The sequence below is a fragment of the Halichoeres trimaculatus genome, unplaced genomic scaffold (assembly GCF_033239565.1).
Source record: "Halichoeres trimaculatus isolate MK-OKI-2021-1 unplaced genomic scaffold, fHalTri1.1 fHalTri1_scaffold_10, whole genome shotgun sequence".
Lineage (NCBI taxonomy): Eukaryota > Metazoa > Chordata > Actinopteri > Labriformes > Labridae > Halichoeres > Halichoeres trimaculatus.
In genome coordinates, this window is record NW_027437187.1 from 982,405 (window position 1) to 996,815 (window position 14,411).

The following is a 14,411-nucleotide window of genomic DNA, read 5'->3' on the forward strand; positions in this document are numbered from 1 at the left end:
TGTGAGCCGAGCGTGGTGTGCAGGTCCTCAGTATGAAGAAAACACAAGATTTCTGTTACACAACTTCGACATGGAGAGGTGGAGTCCAGCTGTGACGTGTACAAGCAGGTATGACAGGTATGAGACAACAAACAGACTCAGGTTGCACTGCTTGCTCAGTTTAATGGGTTACTTTAAGGCTAACACTGAGGGAGGGAGGGCTCCACATCAGGCTCATTCTGTCACAATCAAACTTTTTTCCTTTTCTGTAAGAAAAATCCCTTTCTTAAAACATCAGCTCTGCATCTGTGGCACATTGTACAACAATCAGTGTGAAAATCAATAAAAGAGCTAATTATAGCTTCCAATGTGTCCTGTGTTTCCCTCACCATCTCTTCCACTTCATGTTGAACACACTCAACATGTCTCTGTACAAACGTTAGTCATCTCTGTGACTTTAGAGTGGAGCCATGACGGCGGGTGGAGCAAAGTTTAACTGCAGGGGTGAATATTGTGCGTGTTAATCTACTGCGGCTAACAGGATCAAGTGCAAGCACAATAAAACAATCACTTCTCTGTCACTGACACACACACACACTCTATCTCACACACACAGTATTTGGTTTAAGTTGAGGTGGACCCCCTGCTGCGTGTCAGAGTCAGACAGGTCAGTGTATGACTTGTTGTCTGACTCGTCATTAAGAGCAGAGCATCAAACAAACAGAGGAGAAGCTGAGCGGCTCCTCCTACAAACAGATCTTTCATTTCACTCATTGACCTGACCTGGATAAACTCTTTCAATTCATCCAACAGTGTCTCCTGCCGTCCCACCACACAGGATTGTGGAGTTGTGGCAGAAATAATGGGCTCTCAGCCTGTGTTTGTTGTGTTTGTTGTGTTTGTTGTGTTTGTTGTGTTTGTTGTGTCTGTGGAGCCAGATTCAGCTCCTCCTCTGTCTGTTTGCTGCAGCCTGTGAGCTACAGGGTGTCCTGCCTCGTGCTAACTTCCCTGATGCCGTCTGCCAAACTTTCAGAGAGCTGTTGAGAAACAGAAAAAGGATCATGGAGCTCTCTTTGTTCAGGCAGTATGCAGTCGGGGAAGTTATTACGACGATCATGTGACACAGATCTGGCTGGCCCAGGCGGGGGGCCGGCTGTCGTAGGGGACAGGGTCTCTGGCTGTGGATGAAGATGCTGCCTCCTGCTGGGCCTCCTCTCCTTCATCCCTCTCTCCCTGCACACTCGCCCCACCTCCTCCTGACCAGGAGGGGAGCTCCAGGCCAGGCTGTGCAGAGAAAGGTTTCTTCAGGACCTTGAGGACCCTCTGGACCTGCAGAGGGGAGGTCAGATGCGTTCAGTCGAAACAGCTTTATTAATCTGATCAGCGCAGCCTGGAGCAGAATGATGATAGAACAGAGAGACAGTGAGGAAAAGGTGAAACCACAGCTTTTAGGAGGATCCTGAAGGAGTTTAACAGATGATAGTTCTTAGAGCAGAGAAAGAGCAGCTTGTTTATCAGAACAGAAAAAGGGGAAACTGAAATATCTGCAGAAAGCTGAGAAACACGAGACTCTTCACAATCTGAGATTTGAGATTTCATTACGAAACTGGAAGAAAAGACCTTGATACGTCTGCCAACTACAACTTATTTTTGATGTGGACTATTCTATCTGTTAGTTTCTGAGGTAGTCTGTTACTCATGGCTATTTTGTGTTTAAACCTCATTTGACTCTGTTCTACATCGTCAGGGTTAAGAGTGTACACCTGTAAAATTCAACCTGTGTAAGACAGCCCTCAGTGATGTGATTTTATATTATTTCTCCTTCCTTTAATGTAGGGCTGGGCAAAAAGCCCTGAAAACAAAACCTCTGATTTTTTCACAAATCTGATTTGCAATTTTTTTTCCACCTTTTACAGAAAACAATAAATATAACTGACAAAGAGATCTAGCCAGTTTTGTTTTAATTTGATCAGATCTGGATAAAAGTAACCTCTTGTTTGCCTCCTGGAATTGAGGTTTCAGCTGTTCTTCTGTTTCATCACTTCATTTTGTATTTTTAAAGGAGGCAGACTTGTTTACATTCACATTGAAAGCTGAACCGTTCAATTAGAATTAAAAAATGTAGTTTAAATGCTTGTACAGAACTGTTTTCAGTGCACTACGGTGCTGTTCAGTTATATCATATTTTTTCATTTAAAAAAAAAACAACAAAAAGACAAAAAAGGCTTTGTTTCAGTCTGGTTCTATTGTTTGTTAGAGCTGTAGCCTGTTAATCCTGTAATTTTGTTTGTCATGTTGCTCATCAGCAGATGCAGTGATGCTGAATGGAGGGGTCAGTTTGTAGAATAGAGGGAGTTACAGAGAAAGACAGGGCTCAGCTTCCCTCAGGTAAAAGTTAAACAACTTCACAGTCATGTCTGTCCAAGCAGCGCTCCGTTCAGTGGTCGCCCATTGTCATCCCATCTCCCTTCCCGCAGTTTCACAAATCATGATCCATCTCCATCACTAAAAACAGGGTGTTTTCTTTGATAGAGCGGGGGTGTTCTGAGAAAACCTGATGTATATTTCTCCACTAAATCTAAAAATGATCAGAGTATTATCTTTGAAGAGCAGCAGGTTTTAAGCATGTCAGTCACATCATTAATAATCTGCAGGTGATCCTCAAAGGGGCCTGACTTCGTGAATGTTTAAAGATCTTCAGTGAATTCCTGAAAAGTCACAGATAGAAAACAGAGGGGTTTGACTGTTTACTGATAAAAGTTCTAGTTTATATCAAATACTTTGGCCTGTTGATACGGACCATAAGAAACATGTGTCCGTCAGGGAACTGGGTGTCAAAAGCCCTGTTTCCACCAAGCAGTCTGGTTTGGATCAGTACAGTTTGGTACGGGTTGGCTCGGGTAAGCCTGGTCCTGTTTGGGTACCACAGCAAACTGTGCCCCCTCGTGGTAGGAGGTGTGAAAGCAGGATGCTGACAGCTGCATCCTGCACACATTAGTGTGACGCCATAGCAGCACAACAGTGTACCCTGCTAATAAATCTGTCCCGGGATTAGTCAGTGTAAACACTGTAAAATGCGTGCTGCGCCAAGGCAAGCTAAACTGAACCACATGGTGGAAATGGGGCTAAAGATGCACAAGAAGATTTTTATGACATTCTAGTTTCTGTTGTTTTGTTGGTGAACTGTTAAATGCTGAAGGTACAGATCAGCATTTTCCGCCTAGTATTTGATTTCAGTGTATAATAATAAAAACAACAGTACAACACATGGACTAGGGCTGGGCGATTATGGTAAAAAAAAGAATTCTGATTATTTTAAGTGATATTGAAATCACGATTAATATACACAATTATTCATTTATTCAAAAACTTCAGTACTGATTTAAACACAACTTTAAAGAACCAGCAAGTGGCACATACAGTATTACTGATACACATAAGTCACACACACTCACTGTGGCTGCACATGGAACACAGGAGAGCTATGAAGCACAGGAACTTACATACATCTACACTGTGTGGCATATTAATTGTTTTTCTTCAATTATATTGTTGTTATGATTGTCAGATGGCAAAATTGAAATCACGATTAAAATCCAATTAATTGTCCAGCCCTAACATGGACTACTGAAATTTCATGTTGATGAATTTTATATTGGATGTAATGGATTATGTGGACTAATGAGTGCAGCCCTATTTTCAGAAGATGGTGGTGTTTAAAGTCTGTCCTCTGTCTGTATTTATGGATTTTGTTCCCTCGGTGCTGTTGAGAGGTTTGCAGTCCGCAGATCCCAAACTCAACAACCATGAAGCCACCAGTAACATCCATCTCCTTCACTCTGTTTGTGCACCTTTATGAGACAGCAAAAAGCTGCAGGGAGCTGAAGTGTCAATGTGACACCACTGAAGGCAAAATACTCCAAATACTAAATATCCTCTCATACTTTGGAAAAGGATAGCAGTGTCTTAACCTTTTGATGACCTTTCTGTGGACAGAGGTTATTTCTCTGTTTTCTACCTGTGAACTATCAAATCAATGATAAAATAAAGAACAAATCTTAAAGTAACTTCACCAGTGTGAAGTTCAAAAAAAAAATCACCTCAGAGAAGTCTCCGTTTTCTGCAGCCTCAATTGCATTCTGGGCAATGTAGTTCCTGAGCACCACCCGAGGGTTGGTGCTGTCCATGGCTCTCACCCTCTCCTCCTGCACCTCCTGCACATCACTCTGCCCCTCCAGCTCCCGACCCAGACGCTCCCTGCAGGAGAGATAACAGCCGGTGTTCAGAGAGTCACAGCAAAAGAGCAACATCAGACTCTACAACCACGCTTCCTCCTCTGTCCTCTGACCCCCCCTCTATCTGTCACACTTCCACCCAAAAATCTCTCTTCCTGTGCACACAGCCCCTCCACCATCCTTCCTTTTCTGTCTCTGATTATTCTTTTCCCCCTCTCTAAATCCACAGGGGGGCAAACCCCTGGCACAGTTTTAAAACACCTTTCTTCTCTTCCAGTGAGCTTGAAACTCTCACCTGTACCGCCTGATCCAGTGGTTCCACTCCTCTCTGTGTTTGGTGTTCAGCTCCTCCTCACTCGTCTCCATCAGGTCTCTCAGTTTGCTGAGTTTGTCTAACTGCCTCGCTACCGTGGCCCGGTCTGAGATCATCTGGAACAGCGTGGGGTTGCTCTGAGCCATGGAGAGCAGCATGGCCAGCTCCCTGTCAGCAGACAGGAAAGAGAATGGTGAGAAACTTTACCAGAAAGAATACCACAGTAGGGGTGTGCCATATCATACCTTCTACAATAATACCGGCATCATTTCTGTTGACGATATAAATTAGTCATTTCCTGATATTTACAGTGCAGAGGCGCAATAACATTTGGTGCCCCCTGTTGAGTACAAAACAACAAAGCCCAACAGCAGCATCAACTTCGTCCTCACATGAAGCTGTAGTGGCTAAAAGAGGAGCTACCTCAGTGATGTGGAGGTGGTTTGGCTGAACAAAGATCAGACACGCAGCAAAACACATTAAATGCAAAATGTGCAGGAGAACTGTTACAGTGAAGGGTGGCAACACCACAGACATGTTCCACCACCTAGAGATGAAACACACGGCTGAATACAACCAGGCAATGAGGACACATGAGGAGGACGTGAAAGCTTTGTTATTGTTCGTGGAATTTTTGCCTCCATGACGGACGTGCGGTCGAGCTGAATGTCCACACCTTGTATCAGCATTATCCTTAATTCACACATACAGCATGAGTGTAGCGCAGTTCTGTGGATTTTGGCCATGTGCCAGTTCATACTGGCTGCGTCTCTGGAGCACCGTGCAGCACAGCACAGCACAGCACAGGGCAGCACCCATAGCAGCTGGATACCCGAGATCACAAGATCACAGGAAAACCACATGTTCCTACAGGAATCACACCATGACAACGTACTTTCATGGTAATTAATTAGTTTGTTAAGCTCATCTGGTCCTCCCAAAACTTCAGCATTCTCAATCCATGCCTTCTCCTTTCAGTGGTGTCCTTATAGAAAGTGTTGTGTCATATAGAGGGATGAAGTTTTTCTCCTGCAAGATTAACTTTTCCTCCTCTAAAACGTCAGATTTCCTCTGGATCTGACCTACTAACTATGTTTACATTTCAAGCTTGTGTAGTAGTAGTAAACGATTGGAAAAGTGGCTTCTATACTGTGTGCGCAATAAAAATGCTGTCATTCAGAAGCAGCAATTACTAATATTAAGTTGTTTGTTTTTCCCCACATTATCATAAATATTGCTATCGCAAATTTTCTTATAACAGTGTGATGTGATTTTGAGGGATATTATCACCAACCCTTTACCACAGTATTCAGTCCAGGTTTGACTGCTGGTGGAGACATCACAGGCAAACAAGGCAAAATAAAACTAGCAGAATTAATAAGTCACATTCACTGTCACCGAGTAGAGATCTACTTTTCTAACTCTAATTCCTCAACATTAGATTTTTATTTGAGGATTAACCAGTGATACAAATCCCCATCTGAGGCTCTCAGGGCTAACACTGCTGCTCATGAACTGAGCAGACACATCCCCAGAAGCTTCTCAGTGCTCTGCTCATTTCAGAGCTCAACATGCTGAGGAAAAACAACTTTTTTCTAGCGACACCCAGAGGCTGAAGCAGGCATCACGCCACACCTTGTGATAGAGGTCCACTCTTCCTGTAACTTCACACAGAGGGGAAAAAATACCAGTTCAGTCCAAAAGGTGGCGCTAATAGATAAGCCTTCATCAAACTGGTGGATCTCTGTACATATTCCATGTGAATGCAGTATGTGGTAGGCACTGCTTGCTGCCTGCTGTGTTTGCCTGTAGTCTGTGGTCTGACTGCTCTGTTGGGTCTGTTTTGGAGTATGCTACTCTGGTTTACAGTTTCTGAAAGCAGAGCTAGAGCTGATTTTTCTTTTGCCTTTGCTATAAATGTTCAAAAACTATTGGCAGATCTTGAAATTAAGTTGTTTTGTCAATCGTATCACAACAGAATCATCTTATTTGATTTTTAATCTTGCAACAAAAGTTTTCTCATTTATCAAAAATAAATCTGGAAGGCATCTTTATTTTTACAGCTGATGGAAAAACCTCTTCCATTTAACCCACGTATGATTTAAAAAAAGTGAATGAGTGGTTTTAACAGACTTAAATCAATCTGTAGAAGTAAACACCTCTTACAGACTAGAAGTGACCAGATTTACTGTTGTTTCTTTTTCATCACTCTTCTATCTCACTGACATTAGTGTTGATGTGTTGTAGTTAGGACGCTGAGTCATTCCAGTAGATTCCAGTAAAACCTGCCACCCGCACAGAAAAACAGCTGTGCATTGTGGGAAACAGTATGCCAGGTAGACTGGTCTGGTCTGGTTGTATACTGATAAATGTTCCTGGATCAGTAGGACATCCGGGGATATTTGGCATACTGCAGATTTTACAAGTTTTCACAGACGGCCTACTACAGACTGAATTTCAGCCAAATCAGTATCACTGCTAGTGGAGTAGGAGGTTTGAAAAACAGCTCTTGTATTGTAAACATGAGAGAATAATGTGGCTGTTTTGAATTCTGGATGAATGACTTAAAGACAAACACCAGAGAATACTGGTTTTATAAAACATCGTAGTTTGAAGTCAGGCCTGTGGTCACAGCTCTGGTCTCAGTTAGAGACAAATGGGCTCAGCCTCCTCACCGTGGATCCATGCTGGGTTTGTTGGCAGCCTTCAGCTCCTCTAAAGAGGCACACTGCTGCAGCAGGAGCTCTGTGGCTGTCTTCACCAGGTCCTCCTCTTCACCACCTGCTCCCTCTTTGGGACAGGAAATCTGACTGAGGCTGCGGAAAGTGTTGGTGAAGTCAGCACCTGCAGCAGGACGGAGAGGGTTACAGCATCAAGGGTCATGGTGCTCCAGATCAGCTGAACCTGATCCTTCCTCAGTCTGAGACCATGGTCTCTGACTTTGTGTCATCTCACTCAGCTCTGACTGTGTACTACAACAGCCTGCACAGGCCACATTTGTGACTGAAGTGACGACACCACAACAAATAACTTACATCTTTATAGAAGAAAAAGCTGAAATATGAAAAGGCTTCACCTCAGAAATCCCTCACATTCTTTTTGTGCTGATGGGTGAATTCAGTGTCTGAATGATATGAGTGTCTGTTGGTAATGTAAAAAACTCATTAGGTCTGAAGGTTTCCTGCCCTCTCAGAGTGTTCAGTCTTTGTTACCTGTGTTGTGCATGGTCTGCAGCAGCTCTGCGATCAGGATCTCGTCCTCGGGCTCGTCCTTCTTCAGCAGGCCCAGCTTCCTCCTCATGTTCTGCAGGTAGAAGCCGTTGTAGAGATCCAGGTACTCATCTATTACCGCCTGGGCTCTGTCAGGGGGCAGCTCTGGAGCCAGAGCCTCCGCCAGCTTCACCAGGTTCCACCTGCAGATAGCCGGCTGGGCCTGGTACGAGTACCGGCCTGAGTTGTCAGAGGCGTTGCAGATGAAGTCTGGATCAAACCTGAGACGTAAAAGAAATGTTAGTGTGTATGCTATCATCTGAGCTCCACTTGGCAGATCTCTGTCAGTACAAAGTGCCTCCATGGACTCATGGCGCTGCCCTGATTGGAGCTACAGGGTGAGCTGCAGCTGGACTGTTCACATAGAGGACTACAGTCAAATCTAGAAATGGGCCTCTAATTTAACTTTTAAATGGAAAACTCCAACCAAGAAACAGACAACTGGCTCAGCAGCTTCTCTTTGTAAGAATGGCTGTTTTCTGTAATGATTATAATATTGACTTGCCCTTATTGTCTATTGCATTGTTCCTGGGCAGTGTTGATCTTCAGGCTAAGCCTATTAATAAATACCTGTCCAGCATCTGGGGTTGGGCTTGTCAAAAAGCCATAACAAGGCACTAGTGGCTTTCTGGACCTCCCACAGTACAGGAATGGATTGATTTAGGAAATGGTATTTTGGAAAGAAATGCCTCCTGTGTATAACTGCAGGAAGACATGTTTATTAAACTCTGGACCAATATTTCTGGCTCACTCTAATATACACATACTGTCCCTCTCTGGTTGTAAATAGTTCAAAGATCTTTAAAGGTACAGTCTGCAGGATTTACCTAAAAAATAAAATGTCAGCTTTAACAGGAATAATCCTGCTCAATCGTCTCCTCTGAGCCTCTATCAGGGCTCCAGACAAACATTTGCATTGGTTGCTCTGGTGCACCTGACTTTTTTTTCAAGTGCACCAGCACATAATCTGGTGCACCCAAATTTAAACAAGACTAAGTTGTAGAGAAATGTTTGTCTTTATTTAAAGCACAGTTATATAGAAAAAGACAATGTGTTTTAAGTGCTTCACTGAGCTGAAATTGAACATTTTAAACCCAAACATGAAGAAAAATAAAGCATTTCTAAAACAAAGTGCCTGTTTCTTAAAATGCTTCACTGAACTGAACTGATGTTAACCCATTTTTCTTCATGAGAAAAATTTCTTATCTAAATCTGGTGAACAATGACTCCTCTTTGGTAATGTTGTTTACAACAGCAACATTTCCCAAAGGCCTCGCATGTTTTTTGTGTAATTTAAAGGTTTATCCTTTTTGGCTGGGCTTAAAAACTGCTGTCAATTTATTAGACAGGCTGATGCACACTCAAATGTAATACATTTCACACTGAAATCATTGTTGAATCTAATACCTACAGAATCATATTTACTTAAGGTTGTTGAAGTAGATAGTTAAGTTAAAGAGGAGAAATGGTAACTGTGTGAGATGTGCACCCCCCTACTCTACCCAATGCCACTGCCTTGACTACCTTTAAAAATTGAGGTCTGCAAAGGATATACACAAAACTCTCTTTTATTTTGCATATCTCTGTATATCAAACTGTTATCCACTTGCAAAAATAAATATAATAATTAAAAAAAAGTCTGTTTCCACTGCTGATCATTGGTCAAGGTGACCCTGCCCCTGGTGTAGTAAGCAATCTGATCTTGCCCAGCAAAGAGTTGGTGCTTGCTAAGCACCAGTATAGCACCAGGAGCTGGTGCTTTGTCAGTGGAAACACAGTGAACTGTAGTGATGTGCTGATCAATACTGAAATATCGATACTTCCAATACCAGCTCTCTGTGCTCTAAAATCGATTCCAAAACCATAATATCGATACTTTTGATACTTCAGTCATTTGAGGTCCTGTAAATCATTAACAGGAACACAGTGAGTCACCAAACTGTTAAGGACGTATCTGAATGATACGCCGTTCTGTCGGAACTACTTTTCCTTCCGCCAGACAAGTGCGTAATGCGTCAGTGCAGCAGCATGCTGCTCAGCCTGTCACTCACTTTTACGCTGTCACAGGACAGAATGGTTAAGTGCAAAAGAAGTCATGTGCGGAGCTATTTTGGCTCCACAAACAACCAAGACGCTGTTTGTGATATTTTAAGAAAAAACGTCAGGACTTGTGGCAACACAGCGAACCTCATTAAACACCTCAGGTTTAATCACAACCAAGAATACGAGGCATTCATGATGAGGGGGACAGAGGAGGAGAAGAGTGCAGCGTCAGGTGCTGCTAGGGTGAGACACACACCTCTAAATCCTTCAGTGCTGCAGGCCGACACCATCCAGGTACAGAGGGAGAAAATGTGGGGCTTTAAGTGTTGCTAAGCACTGTTGCTATTGTTCCAATTAATAGACATGGCTATGAAATAAGTAAAAAAAATAAACACATGCTTCAATAAATAACTGCATGAGTTAATTTAGAGTAATAATACATGAGTCAAGGAGATAATCTCACATAGGCAAAACAGCCTAGATTAATTCAGGTAAGGTTCCCTAAGGAATTGATTATTTGAAGTGGATTACAAACAACAGGTGTCAGTAAATTACACAGAACAGTTGCAATAAAACAGTCATGTTGAGTTAAGAAAACTATCTTCTAGAAAACATAAAAAAAAGATAACATTTAATCTATAAAATATACCCATTATAAATTAACAACCTGTCTAATTTTCTTTAACTGTTGAATAAATAATTCAAAATGTAGGCATTGCCAAACTTGTGAAATCATCGGGACATTTATTTATTTAATAATATATTGTACTGACAAATTCAAGTTAGTGGTATAATTTGAAATGCGCTAATTATTTTTTCTTTAGATTTACCTGACCCATCACATGTTTTTACACTAAGTATCGGTATCGAATCGGTATCGCTGATACCAGCCTGAATTTTACTCAGTATCGGGTCGGAAAGGAAATCAGTGGTATCAAACATCACTAATGAACTGGTGCTAAGACAGGCACTGGCCTGGATCTAACACCAGCTCTGTAGAAAAAGGGCAAGAGGGATAAAATATCTGCCCCTATCAGAGCTTCATGCTGCTTGTGTTTAAAGACCTGATTGAGGAGTCCTCAAATGAAGTTTTAACACCATGTCTGTTGTCATGTCTGACCTGTCCATGAAGCCATAAGGACCATAGTCCAGAGTGAGCCCCAGGATGCTCATATTGTCCGTGTTCAGGACTCCATGGCAGAATCCCACACACTGCCACTGAGCCACAAGGCGAGCCGTACGCAGCACCACCTGCAGACACGAGGAGACAGAATCAGACATTGGAGGTTGTAGTAATCAGAAGATGAAACCTTTAAAGACTCAGTCTGGTGTTTAATGCCTTGTTAATATCTTAATCCTGCGTAAGGGAAAGGGCGCAGTGACTCAGCATGCACAGGCACTGAAGCACCCACAGTTTAACAGGATTACAGCATCCAAATGTCCTGGACTTGAAACTGTAACTTCAGGCCTTCATTAGACTACCTACTGATCCATGTACATCTCTGGGCTCAGTACTTTTACAGTGTTATCAGGAAACAGCTGTTTCCAGGGTCAGGTAATCCAGTTTACCTTAGACCTGTTTTTTCAGAGACAAATTACATTATATCAACTTCATCCAGATTCAGACTGTTAAAGAAAGAAAACCTGGATTAGAAAACCTGCCTGGTGTCGGATATGTGTTTAGCAGTTTGAAGCAGAAACTGGTCAGAAAAGTTGATTCCTTCAACTTATTGTTAACAACATTAGCGGGGTTGATTCAGTTCTTCTTCATCTAATCATTTTTTTAAGCTTTAATTACTTTCAGCAACCTATTTTAAAGATTAACTCCAGTACATTTGTTTTGGTTTAATCCAGCAGAGGAACTCAGCTGAGGACACACACACACATGATTGTGATCATTTCTGCTTTCACTCAGGTTTTAGAGCCACTCTGCAGTCTCACCTCCCTGAAGAAAGCCACGTTCCTCTCCACCCGGTCTAGATAATTCTGCTGGATCTCTGGGTAAAACGTTTCGATGACATAATCCATCATCTGACCTCTGATCTCATCCCGCCCATAGCTGGGTCCCTGACGGCCTGTGAACTCATCGGCCTGCTTGAAGATCTCAAAGGATCCAAACCTGCTCAGAAAAACATAAAACACTTTTGATGTGAACATCTCCAGGACCTGAGGCATCCACATGAGACAGGAAGTGACAGCCTGCACTCACCTGAGGAAGGTGGGGGCAATACGGAGGACCACGGAGCACCTCTCATGGCGAGGATGCCCACTGTAGTACACGTCCCGTATGACCTGGCTGTCAGAGGTGACCACAGAGCCAGCTCTGGTGGTGGGAATTCCAAGGAAGAACATGACCTCGCTGCAGAGGAACTCTCTAATACTGGAACGCAGAACCTTCCTGCCATCAGCCTGTCTACAACAACAAAACGAAGCACTTCATTCACCCGTACAACCTTTATTCAGATAGAGCTCAGCTCCTGTTTTCAGAGGGAGGAGTGAAAATAAGATAAAGGCACCAACACAAAGAGAAGACGCACTAAATTCTAGCTCTTTGTTGACGGTTAATATGTTAATATAAATATCTGTACATAATTAATCTGTGATTTATTAAACGTCAAAGATGTCAAACTAACATTTCTATACAGGATGAATACTTCTTGGTAGATTATTATTTAACCTGGCACCAACTCCATGTACCTGGAATAAGGGGTCAGTCCAGCTCCCTTCACTTGGATCTCCCAACGGCCGCTCGGGTTCTCCGTCAGCAGTTCGGGATCCTGCCCGGGCGGGACCTTCACCTCCCCCAGGTAGCAGGCCGCGCCGTCGCCCAGCTGCCCGGCAAACTGTCCGAACTGGTGTCCGCAGTAGCAGTGTGCAGCGGGTTCGGATCCAGGCATTACTTTGGACCCGCTCAGATACTCTGGTCCAAGCGGGTCGTTTAAGACCTCCTCCCCATCGAGTCCCAGCAGAGCCAGAGCCTCATGTGACACCGCCACGAACCGGGGTTCGGTCAGCGGCTGTGGCTTCACACGGGAGAAACAAGCTCCCTTCACCTGTCTCACCACCGCCTCCTCGGACGGATCCAGGGGGAGCCTCCTCAGCGCGAGGTTGTCAAAGTCGAGCCGCTCCAGCGGAGACCGACTTAGTACTGGACCCATGTCGTCCATACCTGCTGCGTGTAGGAACCTGAACGTGGACACACCTCGGAGGAGGAAGCGGAAGGCTTCAAACCGAGGAGCTAAATACGCCATCCAACCAGGGCCATCTGCCTGCTGTCAGCTCCAGGCGCAGCTACGATGTTTGGAGCCCGATCATGCTTTCATAATCCACAGGCTACAGCGGATGTTTGTGATACAGACTGCACGCGGGATTACCCGTCCGACGAGAAACAAGGAGGGAGGTCGGAACTATTCAGGTGTAAATTATCAAGCTATGTCTACATAGTCCGTGGTCTAAGTTAGCATGTTTATGAGAAAATGTTTTATTTATTTATTTACTTTTTATTCGCAAGTATTATTTTTGTCGAAACATACTGATATTTGACAGAGTATGTATGGAGTAGCTGGTCCTCCACCCGCTACAATGAGTATGACCCATAAGTAAAACTAAAGTTATTTGTGGGTATTTGTTTTCAATGTTCAGTGATACATTACGAAATGACTTGTCTAGTCGTTAAATTTCAAAATGTTGGGACCAATGGCTAAGGCACAAGGCCTGAAAAAGGGGATTGAGTCTTAACAATGGTCTGTTTTTCTATAATAACACTATTGGCAAATAACAGATTGTGCTGCTGTATGTCGTCCATCACTGTCATTTTACACGCTATCAATCATAATAAGGGTAGTTCTTTGTTGCTGATTTTTGATGATATCCAGGATTGTCTCAAAATATGTCAACATTTATTTTGTTTCATTAAAGAAATACACAGAGCTGCTTTGAATGGAAAATGAATGATTCTAAGGATGCTGTCAAATGAAATAATTTATAGGATTTTTGTTTGTTTGTTTCTGGATCATGATGTCATCAAGCGGCATCGTCCTGTCTCATAGTTTGAGAAAATGCAGAAGTGCAAAAAACTTCACGTTATGGTGTGTCCACTTGAGGCTGGCTGCAGCAACACCAGAAACGAACGACATGCACAACAGGCTGAAAAGATTTTTTTCTTATACAACAGTTAAAATCTAAAGAGCTCATCAGTTTGCCCAATCAGAGGCAGAGCTCAGCTGATTGACAGACTGATACCTCTTAGCTGTTCTTGTCAACGCTCAAAGCCTGCGTTCTCTGATGTTTTGCTTCAAAGCTCTGTGTCAGAAACAGGTAGGTGAGGTCACAGAGACCACCTCCATTCATCATACAGTCATACAGTCATAGTTTAATCTATTTTTCACTTTTTGTTTCTCTTTTTTTAAGATTCTCTTAATTCCTATTTTCATGTTCTTCATTCTATAGCACGTCATTTATTCATTAAATGTCTTGATTTTCTCTTCATGTACAGCTTTTTCTGTTATTGTTACAATCAAAGTGTTTGAAAGTCTGAAACTGGAAGTTATAGAACGTCTCATAGCTAACATA

The 14,411-nt window shown here is 42.9% G+C and overlaps 1 protein-coding gene across 2 annotated transcripts; it reads right to left on the minus strand.

Moving 5' to 3' along the window:
- Positions 1-119: 119 nt before the first annotated feature.
- selenoo1 (selenoprotein O1) lies at positions 120-13,240 on the minus strand. 2 transcript variants are annotated; one of them, XM_074678491.1, is made up of 9 exons: positions 12,537-13,237; positions 12,049-12,252; positions 11,781-11,958; positions 10,960-11,090; positions 7,740-8,017; positions 7,203-7,371; positions 4,510-4,695; positions 4,080-4,236; positions 120-1,308 (listed from the first exon to the last, which is right to left on the minus strand). In XM_074678491.1, the coding sequence occupies exons 1-9, from the start codon at positions 13,088-13,090 to the stop codon at positions 1,084-1,086; spliced, it is 2,082 nt and encodes a 693-aa protein (XP_074534592.1). In that variant the 5' UTR covers positions 13,091-13,237; the 3' UTR covers positions 120-1,083. The 2 variants fall into 2 exon arrangements, with proteins under 2 accessions (XP_074534592.1, XP_074534593.1); XM_074678492.1 differs by having other exon boundaries at positions 1,093-1,308; positions 12,537-13,240.
- Between the last annotated feature and the right edge of the window lie 1,171 nt (positions 13,241-14,411).